We start from the raw sequence: 24,564 nt of genomic DNA, 5'->3' as shown, positions 1-24,564 counted from the left end.
AATCAGTTCATATCCAAGTAAGACTGTTTGATCAATTTTCGAGTTCTTGATACTAGACTTGGAGGAAAGGATGAGGTTGAGCTTTTCAAATGCACACGGGGAATAAGTTTCTCTAATCAGACATGCGTAAAAGTGATACACCAACTAGAGGCATCGATATAACCAAGAACACGAGGTGTTAAATTTTCAGCTTTTACGTAGCGCTTATAGCGAGCTGCTAAGGGATCGAACAGTATGCCATACATCTAGATATTAGATCTTGAGCAACAAAATGTGGTGAAAATGCTTTTACGACCAATCACCTTTTAGTGTTACGGGATATCAATATAAGTGGTAACTACCGTAAGAGAATGGAAATGGAGCCCTACGATCAAGGGCAATAGAGCTCGTACTCATATTTTGAATTATGAAAAAAAGTGAAGGCTATCATAGATTGGATTGTGCAAGAGTTGAGAAATAAATTCGTTGAAACCGTGAAAGTGATGTATGTGGAAACATCGTGAATACTTGGAAGTCGTTTGAGAATTGGATGACAAAAGGAATTTTGGGGATGATACTATTTCAACTATAGTTGTTAATTATTAAGCGATACGAGGAAGCTGCTTAGAAATCGGATTCCAAGTTAATGGATAAATGTTTTATTCGAAGGATGTAAGCAAATTTCGGGACGAAATTTTTGTTAAGATGGGTAGATTGTAACACCCCGACTTTTTTCTACCCTTTTATTGTATTCTTGAAAGGATCGTTTGAAGAATTAATATTTAGCACAACACTAAATATTAATTGTTTGCGTTGAGTGATTTTAATCTTTGTTGGAAACGGGACGACGAAATTGATTAAAGTTTTCCGTGAACTTTAGTTAATAGAAAGGAATGAGAGAATGCAAAATATATACTCTTGGGCTTCTCAAATAAAAATTTGAGTCCAAATGTTTTTATAAAAAATGGCTTTGGGCCATGACAATCAAAAGGTCCAACAAATAGATAATTATACAAATTTGGGGCTTTGCAACTAAATGAGCCCAAACTAATTTAAATAAATTATGTTGAGCCCAATACATTTTCCAAAATATGGGAGTAAGCCCAAAGATCTTCTTTTTCTTCTTCTCCTCTTCATGATCGACGGTTTCTTCAAGTGGAGACTCCCCATCTTCAACTTCTCCACTCTCCATCTTCCACCATTAATCCTACAAACCAAAGGTCACCCATTACTTCTTCATGTAACCTCTTCCCTAACTCCTCACAATACACACTTTACAATGAGCAAATTGAGAGAAAGGGAGGGAGCTGAGAGGAGAAGAAGTAGAAGGAATTGTTGCTTCCATTTTGTTTCAACCACAACCAAGTTCAAATTCTTGAGGTATAATCCCTTTCCTAGCCCAAAGCATGAAATGTTAGTAGCTAATTTCATACATTGATTTCATACTTTCACCTTCACAAGCAATTCAAACAATTTAACAACAAAGAACTAATCGAACATCGCCGTACTTAATCGAACACATGAAAGAACTTAACTTGGAATGAGAACTTGTCTGGCGGGGCTGCTTTGGGGTTGGTTTCGGGGCTGTTCGGGGTTGTTGAGAATAGTTAATGGGGCTGCCGGATGCTTACGGAGTAGTTTTCGCGCTCGGTCGGGACTACCGGCTGTTTTCGGACTGCCCGACAGCTGGGAATGCCGGAAGGCAGCGGTTCAACGATGACTGCTGATGATGGTCCTCTACCGCGATGGTGAAGGATCTGGACCGCGACGGTACAACAGCGCACAACGGAGCCTGGCGAAGGCTGACCCGAGACAGCAGTTCCGTCTGACAGCAACAGCACTTCCCGACGGTGCGTGTTTGAGCAGCGGCGACCGTCCTCCCCTCTCGCTGCAGTGGCGTTCCTGGGTGGAATACGCGGCAGACGGCGACGGGAAGTGAATTGAAGGCGACGAACTTTGGAGCTTCTGCAATTTGGGGATCTTGATTTGGGAAATTCCCTAATTTTGGGATGAAGTAACATCATAGAGGGAGAGGGTGTAAACCGAGAGAGATTGGGGAAGTGGAAGTCAAATTTGGGCCTTTGTTTGGTAAAAGAATTTGGGCCCTTTTTGCCTTGTAAAAAAAATGAATTGATTGGGCCTCATTCTCTTAATTCTTGTTGGGCTCTTTTCTTTTAATTGGAGGAACAAGGTGGGCTAAGTAAATAAATCTTTGGGCCGTCAATTAAAATAATCGCGAGAAATTAATGAATTAATTTCCGAATAATTCGATGTACAAATAATTTTATCCCCAGTCTGAAATAATATAATTGCGAAGAGAAATAGTTGCGATAATTATACGCTTAGAAAATTTTGGAATTTATTTCGATATCATGGAGGGAAATACGAGGAGCCAGCGGAGGAATTTTGGGCGTAAGCGGCCGACCGGCGTCGCACGCGACGCCTTGGGCGGCAGCCGAATAATAAAAAAAAATGTACAAAAACCGAGAAACGTGATAAAAGACTTTAATTAGAGTGCATGCATTCTACATATCTTGGTTATCGAGATTGATGGGTACTTTATGTATTTTCCGAAAAGGTGGTTCGCACGCACGCTAGAAGTCGGAACGAGGAACTATTTACGGAAATTCTAAGCTTTTGAGGTGGGCTCTATTACTTAAAATCTTTTAAATTGCAATGGTATGTTTATGGAGAGAAAATGGTGGTTTGAATGTTATGTCATACCATACTTTATGTTTTGAATTGCCTATCTGATTGTCTACTAGGATAATATCCTACTAGACTTTGATAGTTAACGAATTCGGGTCTGACTAGGGAGTGAGTCCCTACTCAGACTAGTGCACTGATGGGGATCGTGAGTCGTCCTTTGTGGTCAGCCGGTCCAGTGATCGAGTTTGTGGCCACATTCTCGTTTCACATGATGGTTCAGATATGGTACATGAATGGGGATGATAATGATATTTGTCTGCAGACAACTTTTTATGGAATGGTTTTAGTGATTCTCGGCCTTTTAAAGTAAAACCCGAGTTTCACTCAATGATGGCTTGACATAACTTAAATGATGAATGTATTTTGGGCATGAGTTCACTGAGTGCATTAAAGTACTTAGCCCCTGCATATGTTTTCCCTATGTGCAGGTTGAGCGGTGACGAGCGCGGTGGGTGTTGAGCATAAAAGTGAAGAATGTCTATCAAATGTCTAGAATATGGTGTGTCTTCATACATAGCATGATTCTACTCTCGAAATGCTTCCGCTAAATATGGTTTCTTTTGAGTTCGTGTATTGTTGGGATATTTTTCATTTGGAGTTGTTGATTGTTGAAATGATACTCTGATTTTATTCGAGCTATTCCCATTTGTTTCGGGCTATGGTTGAGTTGTGTTGTTTTCCCCCTTTCTTCCCCGCTTCTTTAACCCTCCCCTAGTCGCGATCAACCGTGTTTTCTATCCTTAGGAAATGCGGGCGTGACACTCGTGCATCTTCATCAGGCTCTGGCAATCAACGGCAGTCGGCCTGCGCAAATATGTGTCGTCGTATGCCTCCACAACTCCCCTACAAAATTTCTTCAGGCACTCCCGGCCTGTTGTCTCCCTGACGTGGAGGTACTCGTCGAAAATGTCCACCGTGGTGCCGTAGGCCAACTGACGGAGTGCAGTCGTGCACTTTCAGCAAAGTTTTAAATCGAAACAAAAAATTTATTAGTAATTTAAATTAATACTCCCGCCGTCCTTCTGTAGCTGAGTCGTATTTCTTTTTGGGTTGTCCCACTATAACTGAGTCATTTTCTTTTTGGCAAAAAGTACTTTACTCTCTCTTACTTTATTTTCTCTTCATCTCTCTATCTTTTTCCTTTCTACTTTATTCTCCTTTTATTTAACTAATTTTAAACATTTTTTCTTAAATACCATGCCGAAAAGAAATGTCTCTACTACAGAGGGATGAAGGGAGTACAATCTTTAACATAGTCTATTATGTGAACTCTAAATCATCCAACATAACAATAAAATAAAATGCTACCTTCAATCCGAAAAGTAACTCCTACCCCAACACTCATACTCCATTCCTACTCCAACACTCGCAACACAATAAAATAATATAAAATTTCACCATCACTTACATGTTTATCACATTATTTTATTTTGTTGTGAGTGTTGGAGTAGGAATGAAGTAGGAGTGTTGGAGTAGGAGATCCGCATTGCCTTCAAGAAGATGAACGGTTAGTGAGCTTACAGCACTTGGCCGCTTCACAAAATCTGGATAACTTTTCTCCGGTAAAATTTCTTTGATTTTTGCCCAGAAATTTTGATGGACTTTTAATATATATAGTAGTAATATGTTTCAGCACAAAACTAAAGAATCCAACAACTCTACGAAAAATTATTCTCCGCTTTCAAATTTCAATACTTGGACTGACTCAAATTTTTTACACTTCTAAATGTGTTTTCAATTTAGGAATTTTGATTCGCAGTTGCTATTTTGCTTCTTGATTGCTTTTTAATTGCTTTGTAGACTTAAAATCCAAGTGCATGCAGTTTTTTAAATATTTTATTCTTGGTTTAATTAGCTTGGAAACATTTTTTTATTGTTTTAACTGCTTATGCATCTCTATTTAATAATTGATATTAATATATTTAAAACAAGTTTGACTGTTTTTTATTGTTTTTATAAAAGAAGGATTTAAATACCATTAAAATATATTGCGTATGAATGAAACATGGTGATTTATTTATTTATTTATGTCATATAATTTTAAGAGTAAAGGCGGTTGGGCAATGTGATTCGTGACATGTCTACCAACAGATAAAAAGGAAACAAGACGAACATAATATATCATTCAATATCCAAAAGACAGTAGTAATACAAAATAGATTTAAATATACAATGGGCAATCCAAATTGCCCTGTGATTGTATTCATATTCACTGATCAAAATATCTTGCCCTCAATCGCCTAGCCTAATATGGTTATAGTCTGGTAATTTCTGAAGAAACGAACAAAGCAATCTCCAGAATCTTGGGACATACATTAAACCAAGCTACTCCAGTGTTCTGCTTCCTTGTTGTCTCATTCAACCACAGCTGAAGATATTTGAAAGAACAAACAAATAAGAGCTACGGAACAGTGTGATGTCTGTTATATATATATATTAACCACTCTCTCTCTCTTTCCTGTTACAATGTCAATAGGCCTAACTAATAATCTGTTGAAAACTGGGGTGGGGTCTAATAATCTATATTATAAGCTGAATTCCACCCTATGTACAATGTCTATGTTTCAAACTATTCGCACAGCATATACAAATCTACTATTTCAACTATAAACAATTGACCCTCTCTACGGTATTGTTTAAGTCTCTTCTTACTGAACATTGATGGCTACTATGTTAGTTAAACTTATAAACTACAATGGCCAACTTAAAAGTGAAATATGGTTCCCAACACGGGGCAACACGTTCACTAAGAACACGGTATTAGGGATCAGCTGTACAACTCAGCCAAAGAAAAAGTGATATCAATCAATCTAAAGGAATTGTAGTATGTTTATCTTCTTCATATCAAAATATATGTATCTTTAGTAAGTACTCCCTCTGTCCCAAGGAAGATGAACCCTTCCTTGGGCGGCACGTGAATTTATGCAACTTTATTTTGTGTGTGAAGTGGAGAGAGTAAAGTAAAAGAGAGAATAAAGTAGAGATAAAGGTATTTCCATTTTTAGTAAAGGGTCATCTTGGTTGGGACAAACCAAAAAGAAAAGTGGGTCATCTTCAATGGGACGGAGGGAGTATTTATCTTTTATTCCTTGATGAGTCATGTTTATCTTTAGCATTAGTCTTATTTTTGAAGTATTTTATCTTTATGATTAGATTTATCTTTTAAGAATTATAGTAGGAATAAGAGTGTTTGCTTTTTTATAAATACCTTCTTAAGATTAGAGAGAAGGCGTCCAGAATATTAGGAAGTTCAGCAATAGCTGTTAAGGCCCTCTGCGGGGGTGTGGCCCTCTTTGGAGGTAGTGTTACGCTTGTATTTACTTTCTGTTTATTTAATCAAGTAGTAGGCATGAAGATATTTTATTCCTAGTTTCTCATGAAGGTTTTTGTTATGTTAAAGTAAGAAATTCTCGCAAATGACAATTAACAAGTGGAAAGCAAGATAGAGAAAACATAAATCAAGTACACGTTGGAGGGTCTCACCTTCAAAACAGTGGAAAGATTTTCTTTCAGCTTCAAAATCCAAAGACAAAGCAGACCGAAATCTTTCCTAATTTAAACATGCTTCAGAGACAGCTGCCTGATGTGAAATAGTTGATGTGAGAAGTGTACCACGAAATCCCCCTTCTTCCTTTTGTATATCGAGATTTGGATCCGACAGCTCATCTACACATTAGAAAATTGAAGAGGTTCACAATAAACCATTGTTTGAGAGCATACACTTACAACTCAGGAATGATAAGATTAAATGAATTACGATGTCGCAAAAGAACATCATCTGGCACTAGCATTATCGAAATCAAGAGTCTGCATTTCAGGACAACTCTTCAATACAGCAGAAAGTATTTTACTTTTGTTGGGTTTACTTTACACAAGAGAAGAAGAGTTATAGTGCTAATAGCAACTAGGGAGGCCCAACTGGTGGCCAAGTTACACACTAAATATGATTCGAAAATCTCTATTGACTACTTGGACAAAACCTTTAAATTAAAGATCAGTTCAGCAGGAATGGAGATTAACCGTACTCAATTAGTAACAGCAAGGAACTACCATAAAGGTGCTTATCAAGTGAAATGGCTGAATGTCACTTACCAGCAATATCACGATTTTCATGAATCATTGAATCAGTCACCCACAGAATGTCTCCAGGAAAAATACTCAGGTCGGCAAGACAAGCTGTTTCTCCATCAAGTATTTTGGAGCCTTTGTGGAGTATCTGGTTTTCCTTAACAACCTACAAAACAACAAATCACATAAAAGATGTGGTGCAACTTGATAGCCATAAGCTACTTGTTGGGGCTGATTTAGTAACACTAGGAGCAGCCGTTCACAAGGAAAAAATGCAACTAAAACTTCCATGCCATGCGAGTTTCTAAAAAAATTAGATTACAACTGAAACCTTACCATATAATAATGAACACAAGAAACAGAAACAGTATATATGTGCAAGTCATTCAAAATTTGGCACATACTAATCTTCGGCTCTTTTTCAATTTAGCATTATCATATCAGCAAATATATATATCAAGATAATGGGTGGCATATAGAACTGTATATTTATGAGAGTGGAAATACAGTATTTGCCTCTCACTTCCTAAATCCAGCTCCTCAATTGACAAACTTAGAGAACACTGAGGGAGCAGAATTTTATGTAGTCTTAGAAATCAAAAGTCCCCTAACATGCTTAAAATGATTTGGGGAACTGTGTTCTAGATTTTCCAACAGCAGATATATACAAGTAACTTCACGGAACTGACCCAAATTTGTTTCAGCCAAAGCAACATTACTGAAAATTTTCTTACAAACGATACAAGTCATTTGATACCATCATTGAGGAATTATAATGAGAAAGTTTTCAGTTCAACTTCCCCATCTTCTAGAAATCAGTAGTTACATACCTCTTTCATCAGAGTAGTAGCAATTAGTACAAGCTATTTATCAATATATTACCAATTTAAACACCATCATAATTATAAGTCATAAAAGAGAAGAAACAAGAGGAATAAACTCGTTAAATATCATACCCCAAAGGATTCCCATATCATCATCTTCAGCTGATATATAGATGTGGATGCAGAAACTTTCATGTTAGCAGAGTTTCCATATGATGCTTTTCTTGACCGCTTAGAAGTTCGGCGGCTCGGATCTGAAATGCTGCATGAAGCTTCCAATATTGATTTTGGGGGTTCTTTTCCAAGAACTAAACAAACACATATGTCCTCATTGATATAATTAAGTTTCTTCATCAACTCAGTGCTTTCTCTTTCACCAATGCATTCTTCACAGACCTAAAAGAGCAGAAGCATGTATACATGAATGAATGCGCAAGCATGATAACTGAGAAAGGCCAGATCCTTGAAAGTCTAACACTAAACGGGACATTTTCATGTGTACAACTTGATTCAATAATTACTAACACAAAAAGGTAGTTTCTGTTTCGCTAACAGGAAACATAAACCATATTTTCTACATCTTATATTTTTTACTTGTATTAATCTAGTCACAAAGTAGGATCACAGGCTTATGCAGTCATTAGAGAAAATATGTATTGAAGCTGGACATATAATACAAAATCCAAGAGCCAACTTGGACATGGCATATTAAGTATGAGATTCAGCAGAAAGCAGAACCAGAAACCAAGAACCAACAAAATATAATACTTGTACACTTCATAATACCATTTTATGCATCAAACAGCACACGATAAATCAGCCAGGTAGAGTATGTAAAAGGGTAACTAAGCCCCACATTTAACAAATTTAGTGAAAACATCCCAACTTTCAACACAATTCAATTGTTACCTAACCTTTCTAGAATTTTTCAACACCTGGTCAACAATCCAGCATTGCCATTTGAGTTTACATCGGATTCATGTGAGTGAATTGATCCCAAATTTGAAAATTGAGGTAGAGAACATCAAAAATACTAGTCACTTTGTTGATGAAAACCTGATCTTTCTAGTGTGTTTTTCTAATCTAGCACCAGATAGAATTTCCAGCACCATGCTGCGCTGTTGCTAGGTTCACATGAAAACTGAAAATTCATTGCAATATTGAAAAATTGGGCAGAGCCATAGAGAACAGTGAAAAGACAGCTGGCCATCTTTGCATAAAAACAAAAGAATAACAGAGACAACAGATCCAGCAGTTTCCCTATGGTGTTCTTCATTTAAGCACTATAAAATATAAATTCATAGTTGACTGAAAACTTCTAGGGTTCAAAGAACTTTCTTGAAAAAATAAACAAGTACCAGTGGAGAGAGTGTGGAAATATGTCATGAAATTCCAGGGCAGATAACAAACAATAGCATGGCTGGTACATGAAAGCAGAAGAGTTGGTTTAAATTTTCATTCTCGCACATTAAAAACGACATGGTTTTCTTCCTTATGCTCCTTATGCATATTTGAATTGCATTTACATCGATGCACACCAGCATTGTCATGCCCAGAAATTGATCATGTTAGATTTGAGAGAATCTAGAAAAGTGAGGAATCAGTTTGTGATTTGTTAAGAGGGATATTTTCGAGAAATTAGTAATCAATAGGGTAAAATAACTGGCATTTCCCTAAATAATGCATCTTTGTAACAAAATCATAAGATACCAAACATCGACAGCCCAAATTCACCTGAGGAGAAGTCTTAACGATTGGCCTCCTAGAAAGACCCATATTAACGTCATCGGGCGTACTCAAATGGTCCTCGGACAATTGCATCTCGTCATAAGAACCTTTCATGTTATCTCCCATACAATTACCAATCTCAATTTCTGCTGAAATACATTTGGACACTGTGCCACCCCATTCTTCACAAAGTAATCTCCAGTCATCCTCTAAAATGAGTGTTAGTCCATCTGTCTAAAAACAAATTGAAAAAAAAGCAAAGTAAGACATGTGGTATTAGATATTCAAGCAGGAATCGGTAAGCATATAATTTGATGGTCAGAGGATATCAGTCATGCACCAAGACTCTGCGAGACATAATATACTCTAGTTATCAAATTCCTTAAGTATGGGTATCCACATGGCCATCCATTGTCAACGAAAGAAATATAAAGCAGATTAGAAGCTGAGGAGCAGTTGATGGGGATAATTTTGAGGGATTACAGAAGAGTCTTACAGCAACTGACTTCTGGAAAACAAGTTCACGCTTCCATAAGAGCTCTGGGGGCCTCTCAACTAGCTTGCAATGCTGATTCACAAAAAGAGTCAGGATACAGATCTATTAGATGGACTACATACTACAGTACACAAAAATAGAATGAAATTACCAACAGCCCACTTTTAAAGATCTATCCTATTCACAATCTACCAGCCTAAGCCACCATTTCACACCATCAACATCAATGTCCCAAAGGTTATTCCATTCATTGCCAATAACATTTTTCTTGAATTGACGGGGGCGGTGGACGAAAGTAGATACTATCATACTACAACTCTAGGGTAAATATTGTCCAAAATGCGGTAAGTGAATTTAATCAGATGCACTAGAAAAGATTCTGAGGACCTTCTCACACAGAAGCTTGTCAATAACGGTGTTCAAAATATCAAGTTCCACAGAGCAAGCACTCTTTCCACTAGCATTAATGTAGCTTCTCCACTTTGAAAGCCAATATGCGGGCAAAATATAGTATTTAGTATCTGGATGAAGAGCTATGGCTTTATTCATAGCTAATTTTTCATGATTCTGCTTCTGCTTCAACCTGAGATCTCTGCAACATACAAAACAAGTAAGCCACACACAGTACTTCAAGATTCCAACTAAGTAAATTTTCTTACTAGACAACCTCAAATTTCCTTCAGAGAATGCAGCTTCTTTAAGTGCAACACTGCACAAAGCACATTGTTCAGAGTCTGATGGGAAAGATGAGCAGCCTACATGGTCATCTGGCTTCAATGTTATTGCAGTTTGATGAATAAAATCCCAGAGACTCTTAGGCACTAGTAAACGTTTAGCACCAGGAGCATCTTCAGGCAAAAGTTCACCATGGATACACCTAATGGAAGCAGTAGGTCCAGAATCAGCATCGCATGGTAGGTCTATATTTTTCCTCCGGTGCCACTGCTGTAGCCTGCAAAGTAAATTGTCCTAAGTTTTGCATCAAATTATGACTTAGGGAATATAGTCAAGGATTTTATAATACTTCTGGATAATTGCAACAAGTATTTGGGAAAGCAATCTAGTATGTTTAACAGCAGTGACATAGGAGATAGGTCCCATCACAAATTCATGCATTCCATATTTTTTTGTTGCTCGTGTTTTACGTTGCACCATTGAAGTGCAATTTTTTTTATCAAGGCAAAATACTTATTTTCTACCTTAATCCAGAAATTTCCACAAAATTTTCTTTTTAATCGAAACAGATTACGCAGAACAAGTCAATAGAAAAAAAGATACGTCTAATTAAACTCAATGTATAGCAAGCAGTAAATTATAGCGTTGAAAAAATTAGATTTAAAGTAGAGGAACAAATTCTCAGTAAATATCTCATACCATGACTTAGATATAAAGAACAATTCGCCATCCAAAGGCTCCCCAGAAAGTGCTGCCTCTGCAAGTTCTTTCATTAATAATCTTTGATCCCTGTAAATATTTGCACGCCTCACTTTACTACCCATCTCAAAGATGCAGTCATTGCAGTGGTCTCCTTTGGATAATGTTGGACCCCCACCATACTTGCCATAAGAATCAGATCAACAATATAAGAACAAACACGTGTTAACAACTAACAGAAAGCCTAAACAAAATGGTCATACATCTCCATGGGTAATATAGCATAAAAATTCAGAAATGGCCAACTATCTCGTAATTACAAAATTGTTTGCTACGTTGTTGGAGCCAGTTAGCTAAGTCAATTATAATAAGGAAAACATGTAATTGTTGGAATCTGCACAATCACCCTCAATTACATGTGACATTCATGTAAAATATATGGTTTCGCTAAATCCAATTAAGAGGTCACGCTAGATGGTCCTTGTACTGCCACATTTAGAGGGATGGTGTTAATGATGTCAAGAAACAATATTGTTGGATAATAGGGAATGCTTAAGGTTCAAAGTGATGTCATTGATATTAATCCTGCTGGTGATAATCAAAGGCTCTATTGAAGATGGTTTGTACTTTTTAGTAGTTGTAACTTTTAAAATTTATGATTGGGCAATAAAACGCCATGAAGTTGCCTTTGAGATTTAGGTCCTCCCAATCGAGGAACCTACTTCCCATTCCACCAAAAAGGTAAACATGCTTAATAATGCATTTGTCATAGCTGTGTATTGTTCAACTTGCAGTTTTTCACGGTGTAATAACACTGTAAAATAAATTCATTCGTTAACCAAATAATAGGACCAAATATTGCACTCAATTTTTTAACTATTAAGTTTTCGACATTATTGTACGATACATAATTATACTATAATTCAGTTTTTCCCGATTATTAATGTTTATAACTCTACATAAGATGTACAGCTAGCTAATTCATCCACCAAATAAGTTATCTACAATGAGATTCTCATATGCTTTATTCAGAAAATTTAAAATAGTGATCAAGTACATGAGTCCACATAAGTTATTCATATTCAGCCTAAATGTCTTCTGTAAGTGTCTTCAAAATTGAGTTATGATAAATGGTAGAATAACTATGGAAGTTTGTTGGAAGAGCTAGACACCACATCTTATGAAGTTCCATGAGCTTCCAACCATTGTTTGAAAATAATCTATCTTCTTGTTTGTTATGTTTTTAGTTTTTACAAAGTAAAGAAAGAAACGGCTTTTAATTTGCTGGACAAATAACAGCCTGACTAGATCTTGAAAATCAAGATCAGACCTTTACTAGTTTAGTCATTATTAAACACTTAAATAAAAATTCTTTTGAGACATATAAGATACCCCAAAACATTTAGCAGACTTTAATATTATGTGAATCATGTTACAAGAAGCTTAAGCAACCACTAAATATTCATTTGGAATCTTACATAATATCAAAAATAAACCATTGTATGAATATAGATGATCCAAGAAAAGTAAATATCTAATGATTTTACCAGTAACAGTATCTAGTTTCCATATTTATTAATAAGTCGGTTTGACATGTAGATGTGCCTCTACACTAGAATACATGATTCACTAAAACAAAAAATTGTAATTCCCTCCAATCCCCAGATTTAATGAAATCATAAATTTCAATACAAAACGTTGAAATGGAATTTTTGTAGTAGATGAAACTTCATATAAGAATAAATGTGCCATAGGCAACCCTTTAAATGGAGCAATACTTCGGAAGAATGAAAAAACTGTGCAGGTAACATATAGATATCCATAGCAGATATTCATTTTAGCTAGCTGTAAAAAGGGCATCCTGCATTTGATCAGATATCTTGCTCATGCATAAGGAGGAGCATAAAATTATACCTTAGAAAATAAATCAGTCCAAGCTTCAGTTGACAAACGCTTCATATTATTAATCTTTGAAACTGGCACCTTTCCGTGCAAGCACTGTATAGATGTGTTGTCGATAGCCCTGCAAAAAATATTATCTTTTACCTATGTATATCCAACTGTGATTTAAGAATTCTTTATATGCTTCCAGAGTAAAGCTTTAGCATTACGGTATAAAAAGAACAGAAAAGCAAGCAATTCCAACCTTCAAATAAAAAAAAAAACTCTTAATATCTGAGTTACATTTTCACTGTGACTTAAAGGATTAGCTCTCCACAATGAAACAAGAGTAAATTACCAACCAACCAAGGATATTAGAAGTAGATCTCAAGAGACAGTCCAACTTAACAGATAAGGATGTAACAATCAATTGAAAATAATAGAGTCGAGGAGGATGTACCAGCCAGACAGAGTGTTTTTAAATCAAGAGACAAATAGATGCTTTATAAAAATGAGACACATGACAGGATTATTTTCACTTACGATGAAGTAACATTGTCTGCCCATTGGCGAAGCCACTCAGTCGAAACCCAGTAGTAGTGCTTCTCAATAGATAGGACATGAGCCTCAGACAGGACTGAGCGCACCTCCTGTCTCCGCTTCATAATACAGTTCATCTCAGCCTCCTTCTTTGATGTGTATTCTTCACAAGAAGCAAGATATACTGCATTCGATAATTCTACCTCCTTCAGAAGATGGGTTGGAAGAGGACTATCAAGTGTTTGCGAAATTGTAGAACTTTCTATTTCCATCTTGCACTTATCATCCTTAGACTTTTCTCCACCAAAACTTGAGTGCCTAAGGACGTACATCAGCATATATGCATCATTTGATGAAAACGTTTGTAAGTGATTAGCACCTTTTAATTCTGATATATGTGTCTCACTAGCGCATACATGATTTCCGTTCACAGGGACAACCACCTCTTTTGACAATACAGAGCAGTCAGCTGGCTCATTTTGCCCAGCTTTAGCCCCTGAAGTCGATGGAGAGGATCCAAATGGCTGTCTTCCTAGGTTGGACACATGTTCATCATCAAATTCCCACCACAAACCAGTGTTGTCATCCTTTATATGGGCTGTATAATGGCCACTATTAACAGCAGAACCCTTGTGTATCAAGACAGCAGCCAAATCATATATCAAATCTGTTTGTTGGCATCCTGATAACCTTGGTGCCATGTTAAGCTCTTGAGGGAAGCAAAATGCTGAAGTTATCTTTTTCTTCGTGGTTGTCTGCAAATAGAACCACAATAACCGGTAAGTACAGTTGACTGAAGAATCCAAGTCAATGTAAAGCTATTAGCTGGAGAAACTTCGCAATTGAATGGTTGCCAGGTACGACAACTTCAATATTATACAGAAGATAGACACTAATGAACCACATACACATAAGAGCATCAGCACCTGCACCTCAAGTCAACTCAATTAAAGAAAAACTAAACGACTCGAGCTGCAGTATCAAGAAGGGAATACTCTGAGGAATATTAAAACAAGGAAAACTCAGGAGTGTGAAATGAGAAATGTAAAATTTAACACACTCGAATGACTTGCGGCAAGGAATCTTCAGCAGTTACAAGGACAATGAAGGACAAAAGGCTGTTCCAGCAAGATGATAAGAATGAACTTGGAGATGTGAGCAAGATAACTGCGAGGAAATATTTTTTACAGCAAAACACATCTTAAAAATAACAAGGAAACATTCTCAGAATTCCTGGGTGCTCCATTAACAGTATATAGGTAGCAGAAGAAATGAACAGAAGGTAGACCAATTTGAATATGAGGAATGAATGGCTAAAGGTAGAAATGAATCATGTTAGCAAGAAAGTTTTATGAAATCATTACATAGTAGTAAGTAAATTACATTTGGAAGGAAAACACAACGCTTGAGCTGAAAATTTAGAACAGCAGGCAGTGACCGAAGCTTAATGCAACGGGTAGCATCAGCTCGCATGGCACATGCTTGACAGAAATACTGATTGTCTCCTTGAAGCTTCTCTATGCTAAGGTAGTCATCCAGACTCTCATCTAGGCTTTTCAAACCTTTGACATTTAACTCCAGTTCATAAAAGTCTTCAATTTTTGATGAAGCTTCAGACTCATTTCCACATTTTGAGCACCTAGCTCCAAGTAAAAAAGAAAGCAAGATCATTTGTTTCATATATACAGGAAAAGTTAGAAATCTGATATAATAAACATGACTAGAATTTCAGATTAACAGTGTAGATGGTTAAGTAGGATCCAACAAACCATTACTCAATGGAAATTTCAAAGTTCATTAGAATAAATTAATAACACTTAACAATAGCACACAGATACTCAACAAAATTGAGGAATAGTGGCCAAGAGAATAAAAAACCAGCCCTTGGATAAAGATGATGAGTGATTTGTGGGCAATTAACAACAAATGCTTTTAAAGATTATCATTCTAACCAATAAATCTAAGTCAATGGTGCTTTTTAAAATTAAGACTATTTAAAACCTTTAGTACTATGGCCACCAAAATATCTTTTTCATTTCAGGTTTAAACTCTTTAAAAGAACTTCAGCCTTCAAGCCGAAGGCACATGAAATTATCAGGAGAAGAAGAGAGAGAGTACACAATGTGCGCACATATACCAAAAAACCTCTTACCTGGTCACATGTGAGACACCTCCACGGAAAAGGTTATGTACAATGGTTATGGCCTTGGGGGTTTTGGATCGGCTCAAACAGCGCTCAAGTAAAGAAAACAGCAACGTCAAAAACTCATGGCTATCTTGCTGAACACCGTTATCTAGTTCCAGTGTTTCGATAAATGGTGCTGAATCCACGAAGGCCATCTTACTTGAATGTAGCTGGGCAAAAAGCCTTGCAAGGTTATTGAGGACAGGCTCCCCTTCTAAAACTTCAGGATCAAGAGATAAAACACCTTGTCTAAATGATTTATTCATGTACAGGCATTGCAGGATGCTGTTGGCATAGCACGTAGCACCAAGATTTGTGAGTCCTGCTGGCGTTCCAGGGGATGCACGAAGGTCAATGGATGGGTTGGGGCCAAGGGAATAGATAATTTCTGATGTTTTCTGCCACAATCCAGATTTTCGACTTCCATTAGGCGGTGGGATCAGGCCACAGAAGCAATTAGGGTTGTCCTTGGAGTTAACTCGGCATCCATGACACACTGGCTTCCATATCATGTATAGCTGGTTAATGTCATCTTCTGTGACTTCCACATTTGCAAGTATCTTCCTATATATTCCACATCAAAAGATCAAGAACAGAAGACTTGTTACTAACAATATTTAAGCATCAGTACATTTATAGCATTAGTATATAGTAAATTATTTCTCAATTATATTCATTATGTACGAAAGATTCAAATACAGTAGCTATCCAGAAGAACTACAGGAAGCAAGAAAAGCTAAATTAAAACCTAAACAAGACCATCTTCCACATCACACGAAACAAAATCGATGCTAGATAATTTTTCCATCATAACATTCCTTCAAATAGGCGTAAGCATTCAAACAAACCCTGCATTGCAACTAATAGTAACAGCAAAATTACTAATTGCACGAGAAAGTTAACCTCAAAGACCACAAAACACGAAATGAATAACAATTACGAAACAAATACAAAACGAAACCTGAAGATTTCGGAGGTGGTGGCCGCATTGTCGTCTACTCTACTCCTCTTATTTTTACTCCTAGTCGTTGGTCGTTGTTTCCCCATCTTCGACCTATTTTTTCCCACCCTAAAAGACAAATCACTCAAAATTGAAAGCCAAAAAACCCCCAAAATTTACAAAACAGTACTTTTGATATTGAAACCGATCAGAAAAGATGCCGCCACGATTGAAAGAGGTGAAATAATTCGTAGCGATCGGGATACGGAGAATCGGTTTGGAGCGAGAGAGGTTTTGGGAGTAGACTTCTCCTTTTCTTTTATTTTTTTATTTTTTATTATTGATTCTCTTTTGTGGATTTGCTTTCCATATGAACAGGTGCCGCCACCTCAGCTAGTCTATGCATACGTGTCATGCGTTTTTGGAATTCTCTGCTTCTTATTTTCCCTTTTTTACCATGGAGCGAGCCGCTTAAGTAAAAGCTTAAGATTATGACTTATGTCCAGAATCGAAACAATAATTTCGACTTTGTGAACTAAATTGCGTGTTGACAAAGCATGCCAAATCTTAAAAAAATGTCGAGCTTAAGATTTTGTTGTGCTCAATCAAGAATGAATCGAAACATTGGCAGAGGGGCTGGGGTTTCCATTGGAACCCCAACATTAGTAGTATGTTTTACTGTATAATTCCTTCGTTTTTTTTAAGAATATGCACTTTGAATTTGACACGAGTTTTTATTGTAAATTGATAAAGTAAAAGAGAGGCCGAGGGAAAAAGTAATTAAAGTATTGTTATTGAGTATTGAGTCTCACTCTCACCTCATTAGAGAGAACAGACTTTTTAAAATTAGAAATGACATATTCTTGTAGGATGAACTAAAAAAAAGAAAATGCATATTCTTGTAGGACAGATGGAGTATATGTTTTTCACAAGATAAATAAACTCAACCATCAGAACAAGTGTTAAGACCATGTTTATCAGCAACCATCTAACCCAACCAAACCATCCACTTCTTCAATATTTAATTCATTTCTATCTCCTCCACATCATCTTCCACATCATCAATATTCATCCAACTCAACCTTAACTATTTTCATGATTTATCAATAACCACCAAACCACACCATTATATATTTATTTTTATATTATTTTTTTAATAATAATATTATTACATGAATATTTATTATTGCATAATAAAATTTATTAAAAAACACAATAAATGACAAACTAATAATTATAAAGACAAACAAATAAAAAACATAAATTACAATAATTGAAATACAAAATTGAAAATACATAATTGGTGCTCATACATAAGATGAAAACTAGACATTCAATTGCTCAACCAAATCGTCTAGCAGAGTTTGTGAGCTTCTCTTTTTAGAAGTTGTGCTTTATTTTTTATGTAAGAAGCTAGACTCGCAATCCTATTCGTAGAATATAAGAAATCATTATTGTAACACCCCGACTTTTTCTACCTTTTTATTTATTCTCAAAGACGTCGTTTGTACAACCAGTGTTTTTTAAAGCCCAAGTTCTTTATACGTTTGAAGGACTCGACTTATAAACCAATAAGAAAGATGCGACTGAAAAACCAAAGAACAAAACATGTTTTATTGACGATGGAAAAGGAATTTGCATATGGGCCTAGGAAATAATTCTTTTGCTAGCCCAATTCTTTTATTTAGTTGAAGCCACTTGTCCCACTTTTCAAATCAGTTACCTCAAATTTCTCTCCCCCGCCCTGAAAAAGAGGAATATAATTAGACTACCTCCAACAGTGACATTCTAGACAATGTCACACATAAAAGACAAAATACGTATAAATAAAAGTAATTGTAAAATAATTTCAGGCAATCGCCCCTCATCTCTCGAGAGCAGCCTGCTGCCACTAGAAAAAGTGAGGGGCACATGCCACATGTCTTCATATTATTGGCTGAATATTGATTTCTTTTTTATTTTTATTTTTCACTTTTTATTATTGATTTATTTTTATTACTTGATTATTGGAATACATGTATGTTGTAATAAATTTGCACAATAACAATATAATTCTACATCACATTTTCAATCTTGAAAATTTTGCACTACATTAAATTTTGATTGTTTTATTAATTATTAAAAAAAATTTCAATGATTATTACATCTATCTCTGTATATCTTTTCAAATATCATGTGAATTATTCTTCCAAAAAAATCATGTGAGCCACTCTTCCACAAAATGACGTGAACTACTTCATTTTTTATTATTTTATTTTTATTTTTTATTATTTATTATTTGCTACTACATTGTGCTTCACTTTTCTATATATCCCACTTAACAAGTAGAACTCATCACAAAAGCAACCAAATTATCGCCCTTTCATTATTGTTTTGATAAATTTGGTTTTATGGATCCAAATCATCCAAATTATCGCCCTTGTTTCCCAAACTATTTTAATTCCCAAAATTATCAACAATCATCAGAATTTCCAAGTTCGCAAAATTTCCCAAATTTTGCACCACCTTATCAGAATCCCCAATCATTTTCAAATCCTGAGTATTCACAGAAATGTACCGGAGCTATGCGGGTGTTAGCGTATGGGACATCATCCGATGTCGTTGATGAATATTTGCGGATGAGTTCAACGGTGACGAGAGATTCTCTAATACATTTCGTTGAAGGTGTTATTTCATGTTTTGGTGCCACATATCTTAGAAGACCTACTGAACAAGATCTGGCTAGCCTTCTATATGTAGCAAATGAACTTGGTTTTCCAGGCATGATTGGGAATATAGACTACATGCATTGGGAATGGAAGAATTGTCCTAACGCATGGGCTGGACAATATACAGGGAGAAGTGGTAAACCAACGATCATTTTGGAAGTTGTGGCTTCATACGACTTATGGATATGGCATGCATTCTTTGGGACTCCAGGTTCGTGCAATGATATTAACAGCGACGGAACCACATAGGGCCAAGCCCAAGCGCCAGCGGGGGCTTGGCGGGCACCAGACTCCAACCCTTCCCTAATACGGTTGTTCTCCGACCGGTCTCCGCCCCAGAGCTTCAAGCGCCGCTGCATCTGTGAAATTGAAAATGGAACTAGGTTGGAGAAGATAAGGGCTGGGCTTATTAATTTTGGGCTGCGTTTATTGCTGGGCTGCTTTTATTTTTGGGCTATAAAAACTAATGATGCACTTGGGCTTGGCATAATTGGAATTAGAATTAGTATAAAATTATTTTTATAGTGCTTAGAAATAGTATAAATTGTTTGAATTGTGCAAGTTTTAGTTATTAAATTTATTAATATGTGAATATATTATCTAAGAAATCTTGTTGTTATTAGTAGTAGTTGTGTATCGGTATTTTTTTTAAAAATCAAGGAATGATTCAACTAAGTGTTTCAACTAATTGTAGTATGAAAGAGTTAATGTTGCAAGTGTTGAATCTAATGCGGAAAATATAAATAGTGACATAGGACTACGAAAACAGTCATATGCAAAATTAAATAATTTAATATTATTATTTTTAATATTTAAATATTATTCCTTCCGTCCCACAAGAATACGTATTCTTTCCTTTTTAGTCCGTCCCACAAAAATATGCACTTTCTAATTTTGGAAAGTCTTTTCTTTTCTAATGAGGTAGGATCTATTCTCCAAAGTGGGAGTCGGTTAACTGACTAATCGGTTCTGTCAGGACCGAACCGACCGAATCACTAGGTCTAAATTTTACATTAAAACTCGCGCAGAACCCAAAGTGCATATTCTTTGAGGACGGAGGGAGCATTATTTTTCAAAATTTGAGCCCCGGCTTACTTAATTTTCTGCTTCCGTCACTGGATATTAATGTACTCCATCGGTCTCCTGTTTTTGATGATGTCTTAGAAGGTCGAGCACCATATGTTAATTACGTAGTGAATGGTCATCAATATAATAGGGCATATTATCTTACTGATGGCATATATCCTGCATGGGCTACATTTGTCAAGTCAATCACTTCTCCACAAACTCAAAAGCATAAGTTGTTTGCTCAACACCAAGAGTCTATCAGAAAAGATGTTGAGCGAGCATTTGGAGTCCTACAAGCACGTTTTGCATTTTTGCGAATGCCGTGTCTTGTATGGGATAAGATTTTGATGGGAAAAATTATGATGGCTTGTATCATCATGCATAATATGATAGTAGAAGATGAACGTGATACATATCAAAATTATTATGATGCCACTGAGTTTATTCAAGATACGCATACAAGAGTACATGAAGAAAATGTTGAAGCCTTTCGCTATTCCACTCAACGGATCGAGAGCTTGTCATCATATATGACTAATCGAGCTCAACTCCGCAATAGAGAAGCTCATATTGCTCTTCGAGAAGATTTGATTGAGCACATTTGGATTAAATTTGGCACAAACAATTAAATATGTACTAATGTTTATCTTGGTTAAGTTAGTTTTTTTTTCACTCTTCATTTGTATTTTGGTTTGTTTATTTCTATTATCGCCTTGTATTTTTTAATGTGTGTAATTTGTTATTATATTGTGCTTTAATTATTTGAATATCTAATATTTTATGTTTTAAATTTGAATCATATATTTTTTTATTATAATTGTTAGACATTATTTAATATATCTAAATTAATTATAAATTAAAATATTAATATAAAATATATGAAAAAGAAAATATTTAATTGGGTTGGAGTTACTAATGGAAGCAAAAATGTTGATGAGGTTGAATTGATGGAGAGTTGTGTATGTGGAGGATAGAGAAATGAATATTTTATTAAAAAATTGATTGAGGTTGGGTTGGGTGAGTGTCACGGATGGAGATAGTCTTAGCCAAATCTTTCTAAGTAGAGATATATTCCACAAGCTTCACAGTAATCCCAGAGAAATTCCGAAAAAGGAATAGAGAGAAAACCGAGAGGGAAGCCACTGCAGTTTCTTCCTTCCAACAAGTTTGAAACCAAGAGGATCGTGATTTCAATTTCCCTGTTTGTTGGCAAATCCTGTTCTCCGAAAGGTATAATTCCCCAAATTCTGAACTCTCTACCTTCTGAATTTCACGGCATACCATTCAATAGTTCACACGTTTGGAAATCCTTTTGATAACACATGAATGTGAAAGTCCCAATCTTTAATTCCTGTTGTTGAAGTGCTTTAGCCCCTTTGAACAAAATCGACTCCCGATCCTTTCTAACAGCCTTGAATTTGAATAAATTTGATGAATAAAAGTATGAATTAAAGATTAGAAAGGGGAGGGGAACGTACCTGTTGTGTTGGAGCGCGACGGCTGGACGGACGGAGGCAGAAACGGCGGTGGGGAGGAATCGCTGCACGCCGGCGTCTCACGGTGGAGCTGCGATGGTACCAATCGCCGGCAGCGAGCAAGAGTTGAGAGAGAGAGGAGAGGAGGCATCACAATTTGGGTGTTAGTCACTGTGGGGGAAGATATTGAGAGAGAGGGAGTAGTCATTGGGGATGGAAGAAGACGTATTAGTGATCTGGGAGTATTTTATTTTAGTTGGTTTGTTCTCTCTCTTTTTTTTTGATTTAATTGTTGGAAGTCTTGGGCTTGGGCTACTTTTAGTTTTAGGATTTGGGCCTTTTAAAAAGTGGGAGATATATTTCTGAATAGATGAGCGTGGTATATTCATTTTCTCTAAATCGATTCCCCGACGAATGAGAAATCATGAATTAAAGTTTGTCACAATTGTGAGTTATAAAGGAGCTATTAGATCAAACAAATGGATTAATTAAAAGAGTTAATTATCCCACATTGGTGGGGAGAACCTTATTAAACATGTATTTAATAAGATTAATTATTACGTGTAATAATTATCGTGGACTAAGATGGGCGGTAGAGCCCACATGCGCACGCTGCCTCGCCGCGAGCCGCCTCTGTGCACCATGTCCTGTGACCCGTGCTCAGTTAACCGTGTCGTGTACCATGTGTCATGTGTCAAAAGGTCCATGAAGAACCTGACACATAGCGGGTGCTAAAAGGTCCACGTTAGACCCAGATGCACAACGGGTGCTAAAAGGTCCATGATGGACCCCGACACATAGCGGGTCAAAATCGGTCCACATGGGCCTCAACGCATAGCCGGTGACAAAAGATTCCCGATGGACCCCGGTGCATCGTGTGCCAAAAGGTCCACGATGAATCCCGTCGTGTAGCCTGTCGAGATGCATGATGTCTCTTCAGCTTCCGTAACAGCTTGTAACCCCCGACGGTTACAGTCGAGCCATCATGACGCACATAATGGTTGTTGACTCCATCATCACCCAATGAGGGGACTTGGCCTATAAATAGGCAGTCACTCCATGCATTGTATACCTCACACTACACTAAGCATAGCATTGCAAAGCGCTCTCTCTCTGCATAGTCTTCCGTCGAAGCTCTGCCCTCACTATCATCCGGTTCACCGGAGCTTGTTCCGTTTGCGGTGCTGCAATGAATAAGACGAAGTCGTTTTATATTTGGAGACGACACGTCAATCCGAGAGCACTACCAGGGCGTATCTCGTCTTGCAGAAAGAGGACTCCTCCACTCGGCTTACAAATTACATCTACGATTTATTGTTTCTAATTTGTATTTTCGTTTCAGTTTATTTCTGTTTAATTTCTCCATTCTTCATTGGGTTATATTACGTCTGGCTAGTGTTTATCTCTATATCACATTGACCATGTTTATTTTGGGAAAGTAATCTGATTCCTTAAATTTTTAAATTCCAGTGTTTGTTTGATTTTTAATGAAACTGGAAAAGTAATCATTCTTAGTATTTTAAAAAATATTTTCTCATTTATTATTTCCTTCATCGAAGTTTTTGATAAAAACCTATAACTCCAACTTGGCTTTGTCTTTTCTTAATCTCCGTCCTCTGTTTTCGTGGTTAACGACAAGTTAGCAAATTAAAAGCGTTAAGTTCAATTCCATTTACGTGTTTGACCAGTCCATGTCTTCATTTAAAAATATTTATTGTCGAGGTTGTGTGTATCGATATTATCAGATTGTGTATGAATTTTTGAGTGGTAGTTGGATCGCTTTTATTTTACTACTAAAGCTATCTCACAAGCGTGCATTAGTTGTGAGGCTAATGCAACCATGGCAAGTAAGAGTATCGTATTCCTCAATCAGTCAACTTAAGTACCACGAATCAACCTTAACTACTATCTAGAAAATTAAATTGAGTTTTTTTTAAAAAAACTACTAATTCAATTAAATTAAAAACAATTAAAACATCAAATAAAACAAGAACAAGTATATATGCTTTGAAAAGACTATATAAAAGAATGTAGAATCCTAGGATCAATGAACAACTTCAAGGCAACTAATTCTGAAGTGAATCCGGGTATTCACAATCATAAAATACAACGATGTCGAGGGCCGTGGGTTAATTGGGGTCCGAAAAGAGGGTGGAGACATGTCAAGGTGCTCAAGGCCTCGTGGGGGGAGGGAACGGAAGCGACGCCCGTCCAAACATTTCTTATGGAGTCATTTGCCCCTCACTGCGCGACTTTCGTATAATGGTCATAACTCTCTCATCCGGACTCCGATTGGGGCGTTTAAGATACTCACGCGAAGCCCTTTCGAAGACGAAGATAGTGCTTTTGGAGGATTCCAGAGAAATCGCCCGACCGGGCGATTTTCAAGGGGAAAACGCCCGACCGGGTGTTCTGTCAGTTTTTGGTCGCGAATTCCAGAAAGTTCGCTCGACCGGGCGTGTTGCGCGACTTGTGTTTTTGGACTCTTTTTGTTTCTTTTATTTAGCACTTTTAGTCCCTTGTATAAATACCAATGTCTAGGGTTTTGGGGGGGGGGGACTTTTGAACATTATTGAAGAACAAAGGCTC

General features: G+C 36.7%; 1 protein-coding gene and 2 long non-coding RNA genes across 4 annotated transcripts; all 3 read right to left on the bottom strand.

Annotated features, from left to right (window-relative positions):
• Positions 1-911: 911 nt before the first annotated feature.
• Positions 912-2,020, bottom strand: LOC121773714. Its single transcript, XR_006044833.1, has 2 exons — positions 1,515-2,020; positions 912-1,373 (listed from the first exon to the last, which is right to left on the bottom strand). It is a non-coding gene; the product is annotated as an uncharacterized LOC121773714 (long non-coding RNA).
• A 2,760-nt stretch (positions 2,021-4,780) lies between these two features.
• Positions 4,781-17,041, bottom strand: LOC121774744 (ubiquitin carboxyl-terminal hydrolase 26-like). Of its 2 annotated transcripts, XM_042171623.1 has the most exons (15): positions 16,746-17,041; positions 15,752-16,348; positions 14,983-15,238; positions 13,603-14,354; positions 13,093-13,201; positions 11,179-11,360; positions 10,472-10,756; positions 10,192-10,396; positions 9,805-9,876; positions 9,315-9,542; positions 7,713-7,976; positions 6,781-6,922; positions 6,167-6,354; positions 5,181-5,189; positions 4,781-5,050 (listed from the first exon to the last, which is right to left on the bottom strand). In XM_042171623.1, exons 1-13 carry the CDS (start codon positions 16,829-16,831, stop codon positions 6,239-6,241), a joined length of 3,294 nt encoding a protein of 1,097 aa, XP_042027557.1. In that variant the 5' UTR covers positions 16,832-17,041; the 3' UTR covers positions 4,781-5,050; positions 5,181-5,189; positions 6,167-6,238. The 2 variants fall into 2 exon arrangements, with proteins under 2 accessions (XP_042027557.1, XP_042027556.1); XM_042171622.1 differs by lacking the exon at positions 5,181-5,189 and having other exon boundaries at positions 4,781-5,056; positions 6,172-6,354.
• Positions 17,042-21,471: 4,430 nt separating this feature from the next.
• On the bottom strand, positions 21,472-24,432 carry LOC121773852. The gene is made up of 2 exons (XR_006044868.1): positions 21,979-24,432; positions 21,472-21,911 (listed from the first exon to the last, which is right to left on the bottom strand). It is a non-coding gene; the product is annotated as an uncharacterized LOC121773852 (long non-coding RNA).
• Between the last annotated feature and the right edge of the window lie 132 nt (positions 24,433-24,564).

The sequence above is a fragment of the Salvia splendens genome, chromosome 17 (genome assembly GCF_004379255.2).
Source record: "Salvia splendens isolate huo1 chromosome 17, SspV2, whole genome shotgun sequence".
Classification (NCBI taxonomy): Eukaryota; Viridiplantae; Streptophyta; class Magnoliopsida; order Lamiales; family Lamiaceae; genus Salvia; species Salvia splendens.
Note: the sequence above shows the minus strand (reverse complement) of the source record. Positions and strands in the feature narration are given on the sequence as shown.